This window comes from Syngnathoides biaculeatus, chromosome 10 (assembly GCF_019802595.1).
Source record: "Syngnathoides biaculeatus isolate LvHL_M chromosome 10, ASM1980259v1, whole genome shotgun sequence".
NCBI lineage: Eukaryota > Metazoa > Chordata > Actinopteri > Syngnathiformes > Syngnathidae > Syngnathoides > Syngnathoides biaculeatus.
The window spans coordinates 29541336-29564210 of record NC_084649.1 but is presented as its reverse complement, the minus strand read 5'-3'; the positions used below and the strand labels follow the sequence as shown (position 1 = coordinate 29564210).

Below are 22875 nucleotides of genomic sequence, written 5' to 3'. Positions count from 1 at the left end.
ACAATCTGTCATAGCTTTCCTATGGCGTCTCGTGGCGATCGAAACGTGAGCTAAAACTACGTATAAACGAGCGTAATGGGACATGAAATGCTCACTTTTTTTTCTTATTAGTGCGCTATCCCTTTTTTTTTTTTTTTTTTTTAAGGTACTCATTACGCTTATACTACGTAGTTTGAGCTTACGTTGCTTTGATAATGACCTGAAGCCATTGAGCTCTCGTTGTTTATGACTGGCGTGCTGCTTCCGGGTTCCTTGCATCAGTGATGACACGTTTCTTTTAAAAGTGGCTGCACAACTAGTCGCTGTAGTCGACATTTTTCCTCTTAGTTTAAGTTAAAGCAAACTCATGGGCAGTCGTTTCAGATGTTTGGTGCAGTAGCAACAAATATGCTTCGCAAACGATCCTAAAATGCAAAGCTCCCCCCGAGATGGTCAGAGAGCTCATGTTGGGGGCGCACATTACTGTAATATATATCTGTGTTACACAAGACATCGAATATCATATCGAAATGTATATGTATACCATTTTTTACCTCCCTGTGCACCTGTATACGACTATACAGTGTGAATGTATTTATTATTTTTCACCCATACCTAAATATAATGCGCTGTATCAGCTTTTTGAAAATATTTTGGGAAAAAATTGCGCTTTATTTCTGAGAAGTTATGGTACTCCGCGTCGCTTTTGGGAACAGTAGGGTTATTGAGTAGTGAATCAAAAAATTATTTTCATATAGTAGTATTTATAGTTTTTTTCCTGTCTTTTAAAAATTGTAAATATCTGATGGTCACTCAAATTACTGAAAAATAAAGTTGGCTCCATGGGAGAGAAAAGATTGCTGAGAAATAACATGCAATCTGTGGATCAGAGTACGAGACAGCTTAACTCTTTCACGATAAAACTATTTCAGAATACAGCAATAAAATCTTTTATTCCGATACCAGCGCATCCTGTATTTGTAGATCAGTGGGCTTTTATCAGGTGTACTCAAATGCCGTTACAGTAGGGATGACAACATGAGTGCTGACTGTGTTATAAGAAAAAAATTGGCTCAGGACAGGGAAGGACCTTCATGTAAGGCTTGCTTTAGGTACGTTCACGTACTTTTAATGACACAAATTGCACAATATGATATTTCCCATATTTTCAACTATTAGATAGTCTTAAATTTTCTCCAAAATGGACAGGATACTTTTATGTGCAGAATTGTTGTGTGACTTGTCCAATGAAGTACACTTGAACACATTGGTTCCATTGTTAGCATCTATGTTGGCAGGTGTTTGAGTGAGTTATGTAAGCTACCATTTGATGACACTCACGAAGTCGAGAGCTATAATTGCTTTTTACATCCATACGCAAACGAAGCTTAGACTGCCCCACACACTACCTGTGTAGGCAGGTCAATACTGACGATCTTGGTCACACTCACTGTGTGACATCGAAACAAAAATTATCACACCACAGCAACCAGAATAGCATAACTAGCAAATAATAAAACAATGACTAAAGACCTCCTTTGTCGGATGTAAATATTAGTTTTTAGAAATAACTAATTTAATTTCAATGATCAATCTAAGGCCTGGGGCATAGCGGACTTCAATGGTTTGGACATGTTCACAGGCGAGAGAGTGAGTGTGTTGATAGAAGGGTGCTGAGGGTGGAGCTACCAAGCAAAAGAGCGAGAGGAAGACCAAAGAAAAGGTTGTTGGATGTTGTGAGGGAGGACATGAGGACACTGGGTGTTCAAGAGAAGGATGCAGGAGATAGGCTTAGATGGAAAAAGATGACACGCTCTGGTGACCCCTAACGGGACAAGCCGAAAGAAAAAGAAGATTGTGCAGTCAGTGCTACTTGATTTGCAGCAAATAATCAATTGCTCACTTCAGTCTGGCAAGTTTCCCAAAGCCCATAAAGTAGCTGCTGTTAAGAATCTATGGGGTGTGACAGGAAATTATTAACAGGGACTCAGGCGTATTTTACAGTTTTTACTCTGGCTGGCTGGCTTGGATCTGCTGAATCACCTTGGTGCGCGTGCAACCCCCGTGCCCCCCACCCCCGCCGCCAGTCATTTGTGAGAGGCTAGCTGCTTGAAAAGTACAACTTGGGGTAAAAAAAAAAAGTCTGGCCACACCTCTCAGAAAAGTTTCAAATCTCCGCGATCCTTGTAATGAGACAGTTATTGTTCGTCGTCACCGCCACGCCCCTCCCAACACGTCGAGTTCCGCCTGTGTGTATTCTGGGTCAAACGCTTGAACATTATACATTGTTATTTTTGTTTAGTTTGCTCAATGGCGGGAGTAGTAATAACACGAAGCATCGACTCGCGGTTTTACTTGCTTTGTTGGCTCTGAGCACACAACACTTCCCGGTTAATATTTACGGCGATCCACACATGCAACAACCAGCCGGTCGATTGCGAGAGGCTGGCTGCTTAAAAAATACAACTTGGGGTTAAAAAAAAAAAAGTCTGTCCGTGCCTACTGGATATTCTCTACATCTAAACCAACTCCTCAGAAAAGGATCAAACAAATCTCCATGGTACATATATTGGGACTGTTGTTGTTCGGCGTTAGTGCCACGCCCCCTCTCCAACACATCAAGTGCCGGCTTGTGTGTATTCTGGCTCAAACGCACAGGGTCGAACATTGTACATCATGCTATTTTTGTTTTGTTTGTAATTATTTTTCACAATAATCGGCCACAAAATCGCAGATATTGGACATTCTCCGCTCAGTGAAACATTTCCACGATCAAGGGGGTCAGGACAGGTTAGCACTGCAAACGCTGATTGGCTGTCAGTTTTCCAGCCGGGCTCATTGGAATGTCTGAGCGAGAGAGGAATTTCAATAATACTTTTCCAATTTAGAGATGTTTCTTGGTTAAATCTGTGGATAACTCGCATTAAAGAAACACTGAACCTTCATCTACTAAACTTAATGTGTGCTCCTTTCCTATTAGTTTCGACAAAGTGTTCCTTTAAGACCCACACTGTGAGCATTTCACGATTATGTAAATTTGGCATGCTGAATGCATTCTTTACTGGAAAGGACGGAAGCCGCGGCGTGTTGTGCACTTGCATTGCGCTATTCCCAGTACTTAGGGCAGGCGATCGCCCCCGTCAGCCCCCGATCCTCACTGCCGGTTGAGCTCATAGCTCATTGCCAGCCTCAACCGGTATGTCATCAGGACCAAGTGCCTTTCCATTTATCATCCTCTTTATTGCCTTTCTAACTTCACCCTGACTAATCATTGCCACTTCCTCGTCCTTCACACTTGGCTCTTCTGCTATTCTTTCTCTCATTTTCTTCATCAACTTCTTAAAGTATTCTTTCCATCGATTTAGCATACTACTAGCACCAGTCAACACATTTTTATCTCGATCCTTAATCACCCTTACCTGGTGCACATCCTTCCCATCTGTATCCCTCTGTCTGGTCAACCTGTAATGATCCTTTTCTCCTTCTTTCGTGTCAAACCTGGTGTACATGTCATCAGCCTCTGATTTAGCCTTTGTGACCTCTATCTTTGCCCTAGGTCTCATCTCAATATTTATACCTTCCACCTGCCTCTGTTCTCTCGTTGTCCCACTTCTTCTTCATGAATCTCTTATGCTTTATGACTAACCGAAAGGCCACACAACATTATTCCACCACAAGATTCTCTGCTCTACCTTTTGTCTTCTTTATCTTCCTACCCACCACCAGTCATCCTACACAGCACCATCCTATGCTGTCGAGCTACACTCTCCCCTACCACTACCTTACAGATAGTAACCTTCAGATTACATCATCTGCATAAAATATAATCCACCTGCGTTCTTCTACCTCCGCTCTTGTAGGTCACTATATGTTCCTGCCTCTTCTGGAAAAAATTGTTCACAACTGCCATTTCCATCCTTTCTGCAAAGTCCACCACTATCTCTCTTTCAAAGTTCCTTTCCTGGATGCTCTACTTACCCATCACTTCTTAACCCCCCCTGTTTCCTTCACCCACATGTCCATTACAATCTGCACCAATCACAACTCTCACTGTCTGGGATGCTCAGAACTACGTCATCCAGTTCCTTCCAGAATTTCTCTTTCAACTCTAGGTCACATCCTACCTGTAAGGTATAGCAGCTAGTCACATTATACAGAACACCCTCAATTTCAAACTCATCACTCGATCTCTTAACTTGCAAGACATTCTTAGCTGCCTCTTCCTTTTAAAATAACCACTATTCCATTTCTCTTCCCATCTGCTCCATGGTAAAATAATTTAAACTCTGCTTCTGAACCTCTAGCCTTACTACCTTTCCGCCTGCTCTTTTGGATGCACAATAGATCAACCTTTCTCCTCCTCATCATGTCAACCAACTCCTGATCTTTTCTTCTCATAGTCCCAACATTCAAAGTCCCCACACTCAGTTGTAGGCTCTGTGCATTCCTCCTCATCTTCTGCCGACGAATCCGCTTTCCTCCTCTTATTTGTCTTCGACCCACAGCAGCTGAATTTCCACCGACGCCCTGCAAGTTAACGGGGGCGGGTGTTGTCAACCCGGGCCACGACCGATCCGGTATGGTATTCTTTAGATGAACGCTCATTTGTTTGGCACAGTTTTACGCCAGATTCCCTTCTTGACGCAACCTTCTGTATTTATCCGGGCTTGGAACCGTCCTACAGATTCCACTGGCTTGTGCCCCCGTAAGGCTCCATTTTAAAATGTCAACAGTACAGTACGTACAATGCCTTGTGAAAGTATTCGGTCCCCTTGAACATTTCAACCTTTCGCCACATTTCAGGCTTCAAACAGAAAGATATAGCATTACATTTTTTGTCACGAATCAACAAGTGGGACACAACCGTGAAGTGGAACAAAACTTATTGGATGTTTTATACTTTTAACAGATAAAAACCTGAAAAGTGGGGCGTGCAATATTATTTGGCTCCTCCACTCTCAGTGCAGCAAACCCACTCCAGTAGTTCAGTGAGGATCTCTGAATGATCCTTATGGCCCACACTGCTGGTATTTCTACTTCCCACCAGGGGAAATTGTTGGAACGTAGCCCATTTACATCAAATATAATTCTTTGTGCTCATTTTTTCATGGCCATGTTCAATCTAATCCCAAGGATTTGTGCCATTAAAGCTTGGTATTCATGTTTTTCCATTTATTTGTTGTATTTCTTTGTCAAATGTATACTGTCTACTTACTAACACACAAAACCTGGTTGGCGATACTCCTTTTAGATTTTTCTTCACTTCTTTCACCTCTTCTAATTTTGTCCTTAATATCTTATTGTAGAGAAGGAATTTTGTGTCGCTTAGTATTAAGAGTATCTATATTTAGTTATGTAGAACATTGTATTGCATTCATTATGGGACGTGTCATGTTGTCGTCCAGTCCGTAAGACTCGTCTGGAACTACACTATTTGTTGTGACTTCTGACAAATGTAGAGTTTTTTTTCTCGGCGGGATATATACGTGGCAGATCCAAGCCGTCACAGCTCCTGGGCAGAGTGGTAGAGTCTCTTTGTGGAACTTTCTGGAAGTGGGGACTTTATTATGTTATCTGACGTGGATCTTTGTGGAACGTTCTGGAAGTGGGGACTTTATTATGTTATCTGACGTGGATCTTTGTGGAACGTACTGGAAGTGGGGACTTTATTATGTTATCTGATGTGGATCTTTGTGGAACGTTCTGGAAGTGGGGACTTTATTACGTCATCAGACACGGATATTTCTTAAACGTTCGGGAAGTGGACTGCCTATATCAGGACTGGATGATTTTTAGGGTGTGCTTCTTACAAGTAACGACTTGGATTATCTGACTTCTGCCGCTCATTTTTGGATATTTCTGTATTCATTACTCCATTGCTGGAAATCACATTCGCTGACTGGGACATTCATTCGGACTGTGGTGACGATATGCTGTTGAGTTAGTTAACTCATGTTGTGCAACCTACACTGCCATATTTGCCATTGTCCCTCTATTTTGTATTAGTTTGATTTTTTTAATCTTAAATCTTGTGTGTAATTAAATTGTCTTAATGTAATACAACAGTTTTTTTTATATATATATTTTGCTGGTCCAACAAAGTGGATTTCAATATTCTAAATTTACATGTAAAAAAATTAGGGGCTTGTCCGGGATGGAATTTATTCAACATTTGAGACAATTTTTACAAATATTTAATTTTCTTCATATTTGCAACTGAACTGTGAAGCCAGCAAATTGGCGTTTCAACTTAAGGATTTTCTCGCGTCCCCTATCTCTGAAGCAATCAGTGCCTTGTGCAAATCTGATCTTTTGCAAATTTCTAGTCATTTCAAACTTGATGCCAAACCTGCTATGAGGAAATTTCAAATTTTGAAAATTGTTCTGAATCATTTCATTGAAGAAGTTTTTGGACCTGATGTTTTGGCCATAAAAAAAGAAACCTCCAGACTTTTTGGAATTAAAGAAACTGGAATTACAAATTCAGATTGAGAGACACAAAATAAGAAATAGAACTTAGAAAATTGGAAACAAAAAGAGATTGAACTGAAAAAACCTGAAAGTCCCTCTGCTTCATCAGTTAGTTCTTTACATTTTGATATTATATTACAAGGCATGCCAGCTTCCTTCTTTCAATGAGAAAGAAGTAGTTAAGGACTTTCTGCACGTCAAGAAAGTTGCTGAAAACCTCTTGTCACCAAAAGAGTCATGGACCTTTATTGCAAACATATTCAGCCCTTTCTGAAGAGCAGAGTTCTGATTATAATTTTGTCTAAAAGACTCTTATGAAAGCTTATGAGTTAGAGCCCGAAGCTGACCATCACAAATTTAGAAACGCTCATAAAAGGGACAATGACAGTTCCGTAGAGTTTGCTAGTGAAGAGGTAACTTCATTTGATAGTGCTAAAGAGGTTTCAGATTTTGGAGTTTGAGGCAGTTACAGTGAAGAAAATAAGTATTTGAACACCCTGCTATATTTCAAGTTCTCCCACTTAGAAATCATAGAGGGGTCTGAAATTTTTATTGTAGGTGAATTTCCACTGTGAGGGAGTGGACTCTAAAAAGAAAAATCCAGAAATCACAATGTATGATTTTTTTTTTTTTTTTGAACGATTTGTGTGATAACAGCTGCAAATAAGTATTTGAACACCTGTCTATCAGCTAGAATTTTTGACTCTCAACGACCTGTTAGTCCGCCTTTAAAACTCCACCTCCACTCCATGTATTCTCCTGAATCAGATGCACCTGTGTGAGGTCGTTAGCTACATAAAGACTCCTGTGCACCCCATACAATCAGCAAGACTCAAACCTGTAACATGGCCAAGACCAAATACCTGTCCGAAGACACCAGAGACAAAATTGGACAACTCTACGGAGAAATTGCTAAGCAGCTTTGTGGGAGAAAAAAAAGGTCCACTGTTGGACCAATCATTAGAAAATGGAAGAAGCTAAACATGACGGTCAATCTCAAATGGAGTGGAGCCCCATGCAAGATATCACCTCGTGGGGTCCAATGAACCTTAGAAAGGTGAGGAATCAGCCCAGGACTACATGTCAGGACTTGGTCAATGACCTGAAAAGAGCTCAGACCACAGTTTCCAAGGTGACTATTGGTAATAAATTAAGACGTCATGGTTTGAAATCATGCATGGAACGGAAGGTTCCCCTGGTTAAACCTGCACATGTCAAGGCCCGTCTTAAGTTTGCCAATGACCATTTGGATGATCCAGAGGAGTTCTGGGAGAAGGTTTTGTGGTCAGATGATACCAAAATGGAACTTTTTGGTCATAATTCCACTATCCGTGTTTGGAGGAAGACGAATGATCAGTTCCATCCCAAGAAAACCATCCCTACTGGGACAGGACGACTGCACCGTATTAAGGAGAGGATGACTGCGGCCATGTATTGTGAGATTTTGGGGAACAACCTCAGAGCATCGAAGATGGGTTGTGACTCGGTCTTTCAACATGACAATGACCCAAACCACACAACCAGGAAAACCTAGGAGTGGCTCTGTAAGAAGCTTATCAAGGTTCTGGCGTGGCCTAGCTAGTCTCCAGACATAAACCCAATAGAAAACCTTTGGAGAGAGCTAAAACTCCATGTTTCTCAGAGATAGCCCAGAAACCTGTCTGATCCAGATGAGTTATGACACATTTCTCTTAAAAGTAGCTGCAAAGTTAGCCGTTGTAGTCGACTTTTTTTGTCTTGGTTTACGTTAAAAATCTCATGGGCCGTCGTTTCTGATCTTTGGTGAAGTCGCAACAAACACGCGACGCGAACAATCGTAAAATGCAAGCTCCCCGAGGAGGTCATAGAGTTCAGGTTGGGGGGGCGCATTACCTTAATAAATGTGTAACATAAGACCTCGAATATCATATCGAAATGTATATGTATACCTTTTTTTTAATACTATATGTACCTGTATACAACTATACAATGTGATTGCATTTTTTATTTTTCATCCATACCTAAATTAATATGCGCTATTAACTTTTTCAAAATATTTTTGTAAATATTTGCGGGTTATTTTTGAGAAATTACAGTATTTGTAGTTTTGATAACAATACCCATTTTAAAATGTGATTTTTGTGTAAGTAGCACTTTAAGAACCACTATTTGAAAGTAATATTACTATTCAAAGTCCATAACATTAGTACCTTGCATTCCTGACAATAATAGTATTCCTTTTTTTTTTTAAACTAATTTTTGGTCATAAAATCATACATTTTTGGGGGCGATGGTGATGGTGTGGACTCAGGCCTACACTCCTGCATTTCAATGTTGGTCATCATGGTGGCAGTTGGACTGCAAAAAAATCTCTAGATGGTACTTAGTGTGGAAAAAATTGAGGACCACTGTGTTAAACAGTTTAATTTCCATTTTTGTATCACTTCTCTTTTCGATTCCTTTTCCCTATTCATATGGCAATCACTGTGTGTTTTCTTTCGGCTTCTCCCGTTAGGGGTGGCCACAGCGGGACATCTCAGATGTCTCTCTCTCTCTCTCTCTCTCTCTCTCTCTCTCTCTCTCGCTCTCTCGCTCTCTCGCTCTCGCTCTCTCTCTCTCTATTTATAGTTTATTTGTAGACAGCACGTATCGTCACTTTAAACTGCTCCCTTTGCACAATTGACATTGTTCACAGTTATCTATATAGATTTTACATCTTGCACGTCTTATCAGGAATAGTTCCTATAAAGAGATGTCTCTTGTTCTTCTTTTTCTTGTTGCTATGTTGTTCCTTGTTCTTTGTTCTGCATGTTGTACCAGGGTAGCACCGACTGCTGGAAAAATTCCTTGTTTTTTTTATGCTGATCCTGATGCTGATTCTGATGACCTCTCCTGTTCATGTCAAAGATGCATTTATAAAAATAAAAAGTCATACACTGCATTCCTCTTTGTTCTGTTTGACAGAAAACATGATGATGATCGTCGCTTTGTCTGCACTGAGGAAGGTTGTGGGAAATCCTTTACCCGAGCAGAGCACCTCAAAGGTCACAGTATCACTCATCTTGGCACCAAGCCCTTTCATTGCCATGCTGAAGGTAGATTCTTCAAATGTTATAATTTTATGGTCATCTATACTGTACAGATTTGATAAGAGAGTAACATTTATTCTTATTATATTATAATATAAAAATGAAGGAACGAGTGCTTGTGATGAACATAAATTACAGTACACCCGTTTATCACCCGTTTAGGATACAAACACTGTCGCTGCAGCCATCGCTGTCATCAAAGCCTGTTTTCTATTCCTTGAACGCTGTCAGATAGAACCATTTCACACATCCACCGTCCACACACCAATGTTATTTTTGAATATTACTCTGCACCAGACTACTACGCTAGGGCATCAGCCAGAGGTTCTGCCAGTGTGTTTGGGACCTGCTTTGGATAAATTACAGTAGTTGAGGAGACCAGTCACAAGCACTTCCACCACATGTGATATTTTACACAGTTACAAATGATGTAAATGTCACTTGCTACCTTTATATTTCAATTATTGCTAATTTATTAACTATTTTGTGCCCAAGACTTTGACTTCCACATGGGGCGCTGTTTGCTCCAATCCAATTTAAACACTAGTGAGTTTGAGGTGTACTTCTCCAATCAGATGACGCAAGAATGTCATGACTTCACGCATCTTTGATTGGACTTCCCAGGCAGATGTATTTACCATAAATTAGCAAGCCTGACTGATCGTCATGCCAACATGTTGGAAAGGTCATTGTTACTAAGAAGGTGGCAAAGCCCTACTTGTGTTTACCTTTAGACGAATAAAAATAACACCTTTCATATAATTTAGTATGTTTGCCACATTCTACCAAAACGTGAATATTTCGGAGTGGAGCCCCATGCAAGATATCACCTCGTGGGGTCTCAATGAGCCTTAGAAAGGTAAGGTATCAGCCCAGGACTATTCGTCAGTACTTGGTCAATGACCTGAAAAGAGCTGGGACCACTGTTTCCAAGGTGACTGTTGGTAATACACTGAGACGTCATGGTTTGAAATCATGCATGGCACGGAAGGTTCTCCTTCTTTAACCACCACATGTCAAGGCCCGTCTTAAGTTTGCCATTGACCATCTGGGCCAACTTATTGTTTAAGTGAAAACACACGATAATATAGCTGAAATATTGATGTCTACCACAATCAGTCAATCCAATATTACTCATGGAATTTAGTATTTAATACTTGGAAAGTCATGGAAAATTCATGGAATTTTGATTCACAGGAAGTGTATGAACCCTGTTCCCCTTGTTCAAGGTGAAAGTTTAGAGGGAGGGCCAGGTGTTGGTAGATTTGCAGTGGTCTGATACTCCTTGATATGATTATATGATTGCTTGCACAGTGCTCCTTGAGATGTTTAAAGCTTGGGAAATGTTTTTGTATCTGAATCTGGCTTTAAACCTCTCCACAACAGTGTGTCACACCTACCTGGTATGTTCATTGGTCTTCATGATGGTCTTCCCACTTTAAACAGAATCCTGAGACTATCACAGATCAGGTGCATTAAAACGGAGACTTGATTACATACAGGTGGATTCTGTTTATCATCATCAGTCAACATTGGATCATTCAGAGCCCCTCACTGAACTTCTGGAGTGAGTTTGCTGCACTGAAAGTAAATAATAATAATAGTAATATTGCATGGCCCACTTTTCAGTTTTTTTGTTAAAAAAGTACAAAATATCCAAGAAATTTTGTTCCACTTCACGATTATGTCCCACTTGTTGTTGATTCTTGACAAAAAATTTCAATCCTGTATCTTTGTTTGAAGCCTAAAATGTGGCGAAAGGTTGAAAAGTTCAAGGGGCCCGAATACTTTCACAAGGCACTGTATGCTGCATCTCAATGTATTCCTTTCGCCTCTCCACAGTCCTTTTAGTGTCCCACTTCTTCGTCAACCTCTATCTTTGTCGGACTTCCTGTATTTAATATTCCTCCCACCACTCGTCATTCTACACACCCCCATCCTATACTGTCCACCACCACCACTACCTTACATTCAGTAACCTCCTTCAGATGACATCGTCTCCACAAAATAAAATCCACCTACGTGCTTCTACCTCCGGTCTTGTCGGTGACCCTATGTTCCTGCCTCTTCTGGAAAAAAGTGTTCACTACTGCCATTTCCATCTTTTTTGCAAAGTCCACCACCATCTGTCCCTCAAAGTTCTTTTCCTGGTTGCCACTACTGTTTCTTTCACCATGCCCATTACAATCTGCACCTATCACAAATAGTGTTCCTTCCACAGTTTTTCTTTAAACTGTAGGTCACATCCTAGATGTGGTGCAAAGCCGCATTATACATAACACTTTCAATGTCAAGTTTTAGCCTCAACAATCATTCTCATTCTCCAAGAGGTTCTTCGCCAGCTGTTCCTTTAAAATGACTCCTACTCCATTTCTCTTCCAATCTCCTCTATGGTAAAATAATTTAAACGCTGCCCCTGAACTTCTAGCCTTACTCATCTTCCACCTGCTCCCTTGGATGCACAATATATCTACCTTTCTCCTGATCATCTTGTCAACCAACTCCTGGGCTTTTCCAGTCATAGTCCCAACATTCAAATTCCCTACACTCAGTTGTAGGCTCTGTGCATTCCTCCTCTTCTTCTGCCGACAAATCCGCTTTCCTCCTCCTTTGTGTTCAACCCACAGTCGTTGAATTTCCACTGATTCCCTGCAGGTAACGGTGCCAGGGGTAGACTTTGTTAACCTGGGCCACGACCGATCTGGTATGGGATTCTTTAGATGAACGGTCATATGTGTTTGGCGCAGTTTTACACCGGATACCCTTCATCACGCAACCCTCTGCATTCATCCGGGCTTAGGACCCACCTACCCATTGCACTTGTGCCCCCATAGGACTGCATTATAATAAATATTTTCCTGTTAGGTTTTGCATTTTAAAGAATTAAGCAGATTCATGTATTGTTGTAATCTGTTGTATCCATACATCTTCTACTGCTTTTCCTGATTGGGCTGTGGGGGCAGTAGCTTTAGCAGGAATAGCCAGACTACGGAGGGTTGATGAGTTGTTCCCAGGCAAGAGATATAATCTCTCCACGGGGTCATCGCCGGTGTCTCTTTCAGGTAGGACATGCCTGGAACACCTCACCAGAGAGACGTCCGGGAGGCGTTTGGATCAGATGCCCCTGCCACATCATCTGGCTCCTCTCAATGTCGAGGAGCAGCGGCTTGACACTGAGTCCCACCCAATGACCGAGCTTCTCACCGTATCTCTAAGGGAGAGCCCAGACTCCCACAGAACATGAACAAAGTTAGTTCAGAGGTGGGATTTGAAAATTCTTCTGACAGGGGAATCTGCCAGTCGTTCCCAGCATAATCTCACAATACGTTTGGTCCTGCCACGTCTGACTGGAATCTTCCCCCACCATCTTGGACAACCACCAGGTGGTGATCAATTGACATGTCTACCCCTCTCTTCACCCGAATGTCCAAAACATATGGCCGCAAGGCCGATGACACAACCACAAAGTCGATCATTGAACTGCAACCTCGGATGTCCTGGTGCCAAGTGCAGATGTGGACACGCTTATGTGGACACGCTTATGCCTGAACATATAGTGTTCGTTATGTTCGTTCATGATGAGCACAGAAGTCTAGTAACAAAACACCACTCGGGTCATGATCGGTAGGGTCATTTTTCCCAATCACGCCCTTCCAGGTCTCACTGTCATTGGGCATTGAAGTCCCCAACCAGAATGATTAAGTCCCCAGAGAGAGGACTCTCCAGGATTCCAAAAACATTGGGTCCTCTGAACTGTTGTTTGGTGCATAGGCACCAGCAATAGTCAGGACCCGTCCCTCCAACTCGAAGCGAAGCGATATCTCGTGTGAAGCTCTCGACCTCACGTACCATTTCATGCTCCTTCTTTGCCAGAGAGGTGACATTCCATGTCCCTAGAGCTAGTTTTTGTAGATGGGGATTTGGAAGGAAAAGAGGAGGAGACAGCACTTAGCTATGGGGATGAATTAAGTACGTCTGCGGAGACATTTAAGTTGCACACGGTTATAACCATCTCATCCTATATTTAATCGGGTTGTCTTTTGCCACACCTTCCAAGTGACAATGCTACAGAGAATATATAGTGCAGTCATTGTGGCTAAAACTGAACATGATAATGTTTGAGTGAAAACTAATGTGCGTGTGTGTGTGTGTGTGTGTGTGTGTGTGTTTGTGTGTGTTTGTGTGTGTTATTGTGAGCTGCTGGTGGTGAAATTGTCAAAATGACAGTTTTAACTAAACCATTTTTGTCTTTTCTGTTCTTCAGGTTGTAATGCTAAATTTTCAGCTCGCAGCAGCCTCTACATCCACACCAAGAAACATAAGCAGGACGCAAGCACACTTCGTACTCGATGTCCTGTGGCCACCTGCTCCAAGCACTTCTCCTCCCGCAGCACTCTTAAGAGTCACATGCTTAAACAACACCATCTTAGCCCTGGTCTGTAAGAGTTATTGTCCTCATTGTGTCTATGTAGATTATCAGTCATCCAACAAATGGTAATCTCCAAAATTAAAATTGAGACAATTGGAAAGTTTTGTTTGTTGACAGTGTTTCACCTTTAATCCAAAAGGCTTCTTCAGTTCTAAATTTTTCAATGTGGAGTCTCAAACTTTATTCACTTATCTGTTTTTCCAAAGGCTGTATTTTTATTTCCTATGAAACCAATAACCAGGGGCTGAAAGGTTTTCCTTGCAGATCTTGTCTTTAGCAGTTTTAACAAAGATTAGTCCTCTTCTCTTCTCTTCTAGATGTTATGAAGCAGATGGAGACCACACCCACACTGACCCCTAGCAGTGAGCTAATTAGCCCCACTCAAGTAACAATTTCCGGGCCAACTATTCCTGGGAGTGACCAGCTGATGAACTTGGACCTCAGCTCACTTTTCTCTCTGTCTGGAACCACAACATCACCGGCTGGTGCTGGTGTTGGGATTCCTTTTGGTGGGAACAACTTAAACTCCAGTGGAAATTTCACTATGGACCTCTCCATGGTCAGCTCAGGCATCCTTACTGTTGACCCGTCTACAGTTGGCACACCACTTTGCACTTCTAACAGCACCACATTTGCAAGGCCCGTGGACTCTCTCATACTGGCACAGAGTATTGAAATGGGTCCCCATAACAGTTTGGGTGGCACAGTGGGGGATGTTTTACCCCCTCAGGGCACCCTCAATCTTGATGATGTGCAGAGTGTCACACCAGAGGCTTTGGGCACACTTACATCTCTCTCCATGCAGGGTACCTGTGCACTTCCAGACCCCACACTTCAGCACCCTCTCAGGTCTTCCAGTGCTCTTGGCGTAGAACCCACAGCCTCCTTGGCAGTTGCCCCAGTTTCACAACTGGTGCGCTCACCTGCGAAGATGGTGGAGGTGGGTGGCCAGGGAGGGGCGTAACTCTTCTCTATTGTATAGCGTTACTGGGAAGTCAAGAAGGAGCAAAGGTTCTCACCTCTTTATTTTCCCTAGTCACAGTTTCATCTTAAGGTCGCAAAAAGACAAATTAATACAGTATCGCGCTGCAATTTCTTGGGATGCATAATTTTTTTTTTAATGTTTAATTATTAGGTAATGTTTTCAGGAAGCGTATTGAATCAATGTCCATAAAACTGCCTGAAGGTAGAAAGTATTAGATTTAGGTGCAGATTCAGATGAAGGTGCACATGGATGATTTTTTTTTTAATATATATATAATTATTTCAAGGGTGGCAAACCAGTCATCAAGAGCCGCATTTTTTTACTGTTACGGCAAAGAGCCGCATCATGTGCATGAACATCATTCCCTCCTCACACATCGACCTTTGCTGAGACAGTTTTATTATAAATGTCACCTGCCAACATGATAGACTCAGCAGAGTATCAAGACAACATGCCAGTAATTTTAAAAATGAAAATTTTGTGCACAGACAAACTACCAGCTTAACCAAGTCCACAAACAAAAATATAATAAATACAATATATAGTATTTATGGTATTTAACAACAGTATTTTTCTTTTACTCTCACTTTAATTAGTGGCACTTTATACATTCCTTGCGTTGAGCAATCTATTTCAAATCTGGCTTGTATTCCATTGTTGCCACTTGAAGCAGTTCTTTTACAAGGGTGTCAGTGGTGAGAGCTTGATTATTTTTCAGTGACCAACTTGTGACTGTGAAATTCAGTCCTTTTCGGAAATTCCTAGAAATGACACTGAATGAAGAATTGAAGCTTTGAAATGCAATAAAGAAATTCGACACAAAATGCAGAGTGGTTTGTAGTTACGCTCATCAAAAAAGTATGAGCACTCCGACTCTGGTAAAAACGTCCTGTGTTCATCCACATATTTTCATTTAACTGTGGATATTTCCCTGCCATTTTGAAAAAAAAAAAAAAAAAAAAGAAATTTACTCAAAAGTTCGCGATCTGATGGGGAAACTGAGGTATTATCATTTTATGTTCAGTTTTGCGAAAATACTGTAATAAACTCAAGTGAAGTGCACACGCATATTAAGAAAAAGCAATGTTTTTATATACTTTCATTGGCTTCATAAGAGCCACATGAAAACAGGCAAAGAGCCGCTGGTTCGCCAAACCTGATCTATTTTTTATAATATATGTAAAGTGGAATGTCATTTCACGACCATTATTCCTTCTGTTCTCAAACATAAGCAATTTCCCCATTTCCAAATGAACGGAAACAGATTTATTCCATTTCAGTCCTCACCTAAGATATGCTTGCTTTTTTTTAATGGGGTTTAGTTAAAAAGAACTATAGTTATAATCCATCCATCCATTTTCTTAGCTGCTTATCTAGGATCGCAAGTGTGCTGGACTTTATCCCATCTGTCAACGGGCAGGAGGCAGTGTGCTCCCTGAACTGGTTGCCAGCCAATCGCAGGGCACATAGAAAGAGACAAGAGTTGCACTCACAATCACACCTAGGGGAAATTTCAAGTGTCCAATTAATGTTGCATGCTTTTGGGATGTGGGAGGAAACTGGAGTGCTCGGAGAAAACCCACTTAGGTATGGGGAGAACATACAAACTGCACGGACCTGTGAACTGTGAGGCCAACGCTTTACGCTTTCCAGCTGATCCACTGTGCCAACCAAAAGTTATAATTAAACCTTCATTTTCTTCTTGATACATAAACCCCTACCATCTGACGCTTTGTGGTCCTGTTGACCACAGTTTAGTTTTATTACAGTTACCTTTTTTTTTAATAAACTTTTTGCAATATTTTTATCAATTGCTCTTACTCACTGTCACATAGTTTCTCATTTCTTTGAAGCCATACTGTGGGGTGATTTACAGAAAATAACAAATACCTGAAATATTTGACCTATGGGGCAAGCAGTATACACACTGTGCAAAAGTAAGCACAACTGACCATTTCGCGTCTATCCTATAACTAAGACTGGCAGTTCATGAACCAAGTGCAATATTTGTTTGAAACTTGATTTGTTTGTGAACAGAGGCCTGTTGTGAACTGAAGTTCCACTCTATGTGTTACAATTTTTTTTTACCTTTGGCTCTGGTCTTTGCTAGACAGTGCTCTGCTTACTGTCACCCAAAAGAGCTTTGGTTTGCTGAAGGAAACTGTAGTGACCAAAATTATCTTTTCTGGCAGAATGGTGGCTCTGCAAGGACAGACTACAGAGCAATTCAGGTGGCCAAGAGGAAGAAGCAGATTTGCCCTTCAGTCTCTGGTAACATTATTTGAAATGCCCAGTGATATACCCCTTTTGAAATAACCTAAACTGACTTGATCACAAACTAATTATTTTCTCTCTCTCTTTTTTTTTTTTTTTAAATTCAGGGTCTTCTGGATCGACTCAGAGAAAACCAAAAGGAGACAAATCCGCTCAATCTAGTGCTCACTATGATGACAGAGATGCAGCTCCTTATGGGGGTCTAAACTCTGTCACTGGGGCTCAGTTTGTTCAAATTCAGCTACTACAGGTGAGATTATGAGCCATAATACAGGGGCTCCTATGTATACAACAGCACAGATGGACTGTTTTGGGATTGCATGCAATGAACTAGTTTGCTTGGATGAATACATTGTCACATTGCAGAAGGCATGCTCCGTTACGGCTGTACCTGTTTTCCCTTTTGTTCATTGTTTATATGTATGGCCAACAAGCCTTATTCATACAAATATTTACTAAAATAATGACTTAACTGCTGCGTTAGGTGTATCTGATGGCGCATTCGGGGTTGCATACAAATTTGGGGTGATGCCAGCACTTTTGGTTTGGAACATTGTCAACCAGTGAGCACGCACGATACATTAGTGAAGGTAACGTGGATCTGAAAAGTATTCAAACCACTTGACATTTTGTCATATTACTATTCCAAAATTGATTAAATCTAAATTTATACTTTAAACTTAATGCTCACATCCTAAAGTTAAAGTGGTTAGAGCACTGGTTTGGTAAACCAGGGGTTGTGGGTTCGTATCCCACTGGGGCCTCCACTCCCTGAGAAGGGTTGCGTCGGGAAGGGCATCCGGTGTAAAAATTGTGCCAAACATATATATGCGTTCATCCGAGATGATACGCTGTGGCGACCCCGAAAGGGACAAGCCGAAAGAAACACACACACACTTTGTCGTGTATTATGCGTCCTGAAGTACAATGCGCACCCCCAAAATTGACCTATCAAATCAGGAAAACCCTTCTACCAATTTACAATGCACACCACCTATTTGGTGCTATCCATATGCTGAAAATATTGGGAATTATCTGTATTTGTACTTTGCTAGGTGTGTACTTTTATTATTTGTACTTATTGTTTTTTTTTTTAATTTGTCTTTACAACAATCATTAATAATAGTCAAAGAGAGATGAAGAATGTTATGCAGCCTTTCAGAAAGAGGTGAGACAGGCTCTCAATGGACAGGAGGAGCTCCCGGAAGACTGGACTACTCCAGCCAAGGTGATCAGCGAGACTGGCAGGATATTACTATACAAGGAAAGAGGTTAGTGAAGAGGAAGTGGGACACTGAGAGGACTGAGGAGAGCCAGAAGGTATACAGATTGATATGTGACGTAGGGTAAAGGTAGAGTTAGCGAAGGCTAAACATGAGGCATATGGCGACACTAGGTTCGACATGAAAGAAGGAGAAAAAGATCTCTACAGGTTGGCCAGACAGGGATAGAGATGGGAAGGATGTGCAGCAGGTAAGGGTGATTAAGGATAGAGATGGAAATGTGTTGACTTGTGCCAGTAGTGTGGCAAATAGATGGAAATAATACTTTGAGAAGTTGATGAATGAAGAAAATGCGAGAGAAGGAAGAGTAGAACAGGCAAGTATGAAGGACTAGGTAGTGGCAATGATTAGTAATGGGGAAGTTAGACAGGGACTACAGAGGATGAAAGATGGAAAGGCAGTTGTTCCTGATGACATACCTGTGGAGGTATGGAAGCAATTTGGAGAGGTGGATGCAGAGTTTTTTTTTTTTTTTTTTTTAACCAACTTATTTAAAATAATACTAGTGGGTGAGAAGATGCCTGAAGAATGAAGGAAAAGTGTGCTGGTTCCCATTTTTAAGAACAAAGGCGATGTTCAGAACTTTGGAAACTACAGAGGAATAAAGATAATGAGCCACACAATGAAGTTATGGGAAAGAGTAGTGGAGGCTAGACTCAGGACAGAATTATCTGCAAGGAACACTATAGTTTCATGCCTGGAAAGAGTAAAACAGATTCATTACAGTACAACCTTGGTTTTCGACCACAATCCGTTCCAGAAGCTGGTTCAAGAGTCATTTGTTCGAAAACCAAATCAATATTTCCCATTACAATTAATGGAAAAAGAAATAATGTGTTCCAAGCCTAAAAAATAACAATTTTTAAAGCATTTTTTGGGCTTTTCCTGATAATGAACTGCATAGTAGAAATACATGGAGTTTAAATACTGAATATAATAAAATGATTTAAGAAATATATTTAGTTTTTGCTTAAAATGTATGCTTTAGTAGTAGAGTAGGCTCGGCCGAGAGTGCATTGCCAGCCTAGTAAACTTTTTTTTATTAACAAACATGCAGAATAACGTTAAAGAAGCAATAAGAAGCTAGAGTTAACGGAATCTTTGAAACAATCCCAGCTAACTGTTGTTCATTTATGAAAATTAAAAGCAACTTTTCAACTTCCTCCAAGATCTGTGACCTCTGCTTGCTCAACATGGTTCCTCCTCTAGCAACATAACTTGCTTTAAGGGCGTCCTTTTTTTTTCAGAATGGTGGTTATCGTCTATTTCGCCATGCCATACTCCTTCGATAGCTCAGAAACACGCACACCAGATTCGTATTTGACAATCAATTCTTTATTAAAGTCGACAGTTTTATGCACAACTTTCCTTTTTCAGCACCAGCAGCCCTACTACTTCCACTTGCCTTCTTTGGAGTTTTGCGTTGTGGGTCAGGTGGTCGGACCTCACGCGTTATGTTATTTCCGTTTTTTTTTTTTCGCGGCGCGTTGCAATTTACAATAAGAGAGTGCGCCGTGGGTCAGCTGGTTGGGCCTCGCGCGATATGTGTTTTTTTGGGGTGTTCGAGCACTGGTTTTTCGTTCAAAAACAGAAGCAAAGAAATGTTTCTTTTTCTATATAGAAATTTTCGTTACAAAACAGATTTGTTTGTCAACAGGGACGTTCAAGAACCGAGTATTCACTGTATTTGCCTTGAGTTTGCTAGTGGAAAAGTACAGAGAAGGTCAGAAGGAGCTACATTGTGTCTTTGTGGTTCTAAATAAAGCCTATGGCAGAGTACCAAGAGAGGAACTGTGGTACTGCATGCGTAAGTCTGGTGTGGCGGAGAAATATGTTAGAATAGTACTGTACATGTATGAGAGCAGCAGAACAGCGGTGAGGTGTGCCGTTGGTGTGTCAGAAAAATATAAGGTGGAGGTGGGACTGCATCAGGGATCAGCTCTGAGCCCCTTCCTGTTTGCTGTGGTAATGGATAGGCTGACAGATGAGGTTCGACGGAAATCACCTTGGACCATGATGTTCGCAGATATTGTGATATCCAGTGAAAGCAGGGAGCAGGCGGAGGAACAATTAGAAAGATGGAGGCACACATTGGAAAGGAGACGATTGATGATTATCCATCCATTATATACCGCTTTTCCGGGTTGGGTCGCGGGGGAAGTAGCTTCAGCAGGGATACCGAGACTTTACCCAGCCACTTCTTCCAGCTCTTCCGGAGGGATCCATAGGTGTTCCCAAGCCAACCAAGAAACATAGTCTCTCCAGCATGTCCGAGGTCGTCCTCTGGGTCTCTTTCCGGTGGGACATGCCCGAAACACCTCACCAGGGAGAGGTCCAGGAGGCATCCGAATCAGCCACTTTATCTGTCTCCTCTCAATGCGAAGGAGTAGCGGCTCGACACTCAGCCCCTCCTGGATAACTGAGCTTCTCACCCTATCTCTAAAGGAGAGCCCGGACATCCTGAAGAGAAAACTCATTTCGGCTGCTTGTATCCAGGATCTTGTTCTTTTGGTCACGACCCACAGCTCATGCCTATAGGTGGCGGTAGGAACGTAAATCGACTGGTAAATTGAGAGCTTTGTCTTACGACCTATCTCCCTCTTTACCACAACAGACCGATAGAAAGTCCGCATCACTGCAGATGCTGCACCGATTCATCTGTCGATCTCCCTCTCCATTCTTCCCTCACTCATGAACAAGGCCCCAAGATACTTGAACTTCTCCACTTGGGGAAGGATCTCATCCCCGACCTGGAGCGGGCATGCCACGCTTTTCTGACTGAGGACCATACTCTCAGATTTGGAGGTGCTGATTCTCATCCGATTCGCTTCACACTCTGCTGCCAGAGTGACTATTCCCCAATGTAAAACAGAATATATGAATGATAGGGGTCGAGGGGAAAGAGTTAGGTTGAGTGTGGTAAGGAAGTGAAGAAAGGGGTCCAAGCAGGTTGCAACAGCTGGTTGAAGGTGTCTGGTGTGTTATGTGTCAGAAGAGCCTCTGCTAGAATGAAGACCAAAGTTTATAAAACAATGGTGAGGCCATGATGTATGGATTAGAGATGGTGGCACTGAAGAGAAAACAGGAAGCTGAAATGGAGGTGGCAGAAAATGAAGATGTTGATGTTCTCTCTAGGAATGAGGAGGTTGGATAGGATGAGAAATGAGCTCATTAGAGGGACAGCCAAAGTTGGGGGTTTTAGAGACAAGGTTCGAGAGAGCAGACTTCGATTGTTTGGACAAGTCCAGAGGTGAGAGAGTGAGTATATTGGTAGAAGGGTGCTGAAGATGGCGCTGCCAGGCAAAAGAGCGAGAGGAAGACCAAAGAGAAGGTTGATGGATGTTGTGAGGGAAGACATGAGGGCAGTAGGTGTTAGGGAGGAAGATGCTGGAGATCAGTGCACATGGAAAAAGATGACACTCAATCCAAGTCAAAACTCGCAGGCATTTGAACATTTTTTCCTTCAGGCTACTATGTCATTAAATTCTTGATTAGCGAACCTACTATTTTCTGCCTTTTGCCATTGTTGGGAAACACACTCACATGACACGCTCACATCCTTCTGGTCCAATCAGTTAGTTAATCAGTTATTAGTAATATATTTTGTATTTTATTTTATTTGTATTTTATATTTTGTACACTATCGCACAATCCGTCACTTTAAAATGCTCTCTTTGCACAATTGTCATCGTCTTCTTCTTCTTCTTTTCCTTTCGGCTTGTCCCGTTAGGGGTCGCCACAGCGTGTCATCTTTTGCCATCTTAGCCTATCTCCTGCATCTTCCTCTCTAACCCCAACTGCCCTCATGTCTTCCCTCACCACATCCATAAACCTTCTCTTTGGTCTTCCTCGCGCCCTTTTGCCTGGCAGCTCCATCCTCAGCACCCTACCACCAATATACTCACTCTCTTGCCTCTGAACATGTCCAAACCATCGAAGTCTGCGCTCTCGAACCTTGTCAGCAAAAAATCCAACTTTGGCTGTCCCTCTAATGAGCTCATTTCTAATCCTATCCAACCTGGTCACTCTGAGCGAGAACCTCAACATCTTCATTTCTGCCACCTCCAATTCTGCTTCCTTTTCTCTATGAATGTGTTCGGATATATCCCTTGGTTACTCAATAATGGTACATACTGATGTGTCATATTTGAAAAATGTACGGGTGTGAAGGATGTGCAGCAGGTAAGGGTGATTAAGGATAGAGATGGAAATGTGTTGACTGGTGCCAGTAGTGTGCTAAATAGATGGAAAGAATTTGATGAAGAAAATCAGAGAGAAGGAAGAGTTGAAGAGGTAAGTGTGAAGGACCAGGAAGTGGCAATGATTATTAAGGGGGAAGTCAGAAAGGCACTACAAAGGATGAAAAATGGAAAGGCAGTTGGTCCT

The 22875-nt window shown here is 41.7% G+C and overlaps 1 protein-coding gene across 7 annotated transcripts in view; it reads left to right on the top strand.

The window, feature by feature from the left end:
- Nucleotides 1-22875, top strand: part of si:dkey-156n14.3 (zinc finger protein ZXDC) — an 87035-nt gene that overhangs the window by 37858 nt on the left and 26302 nt on the right. For 3 of the 7 annotated variants that reach the window (XM_061831384.1, XM_061831385.1, XM_061831389.1), the window contains 6 exons: nt 9394-9524; nt 13783-13953; nt 14265-14887; nt 17125-17203; nt 17314-17456; nt 18333-18434. In XM_061831384.1, the coding sequence (XP_061687368.1) occupies nt 9394-9524; nt 13783-13953; nt 14265-14887; nt 17125-17203; nt 17314-17456; nt 18333-18434 (1249 nt within the window). Of the gene's footprint in view, nt 1-9393; nt 9525-13782; nt 13954-14264; nt 14888-17124; nt 17204-17313; nt 17457-18332; nt 18478-22875 lie in introns of all 7 variants that reach the window. The other 4 variants (XR_009796655.1, XM_061831386.1, XM_061831387.1 and 1 more) reach the window with 2 other exon arrangements.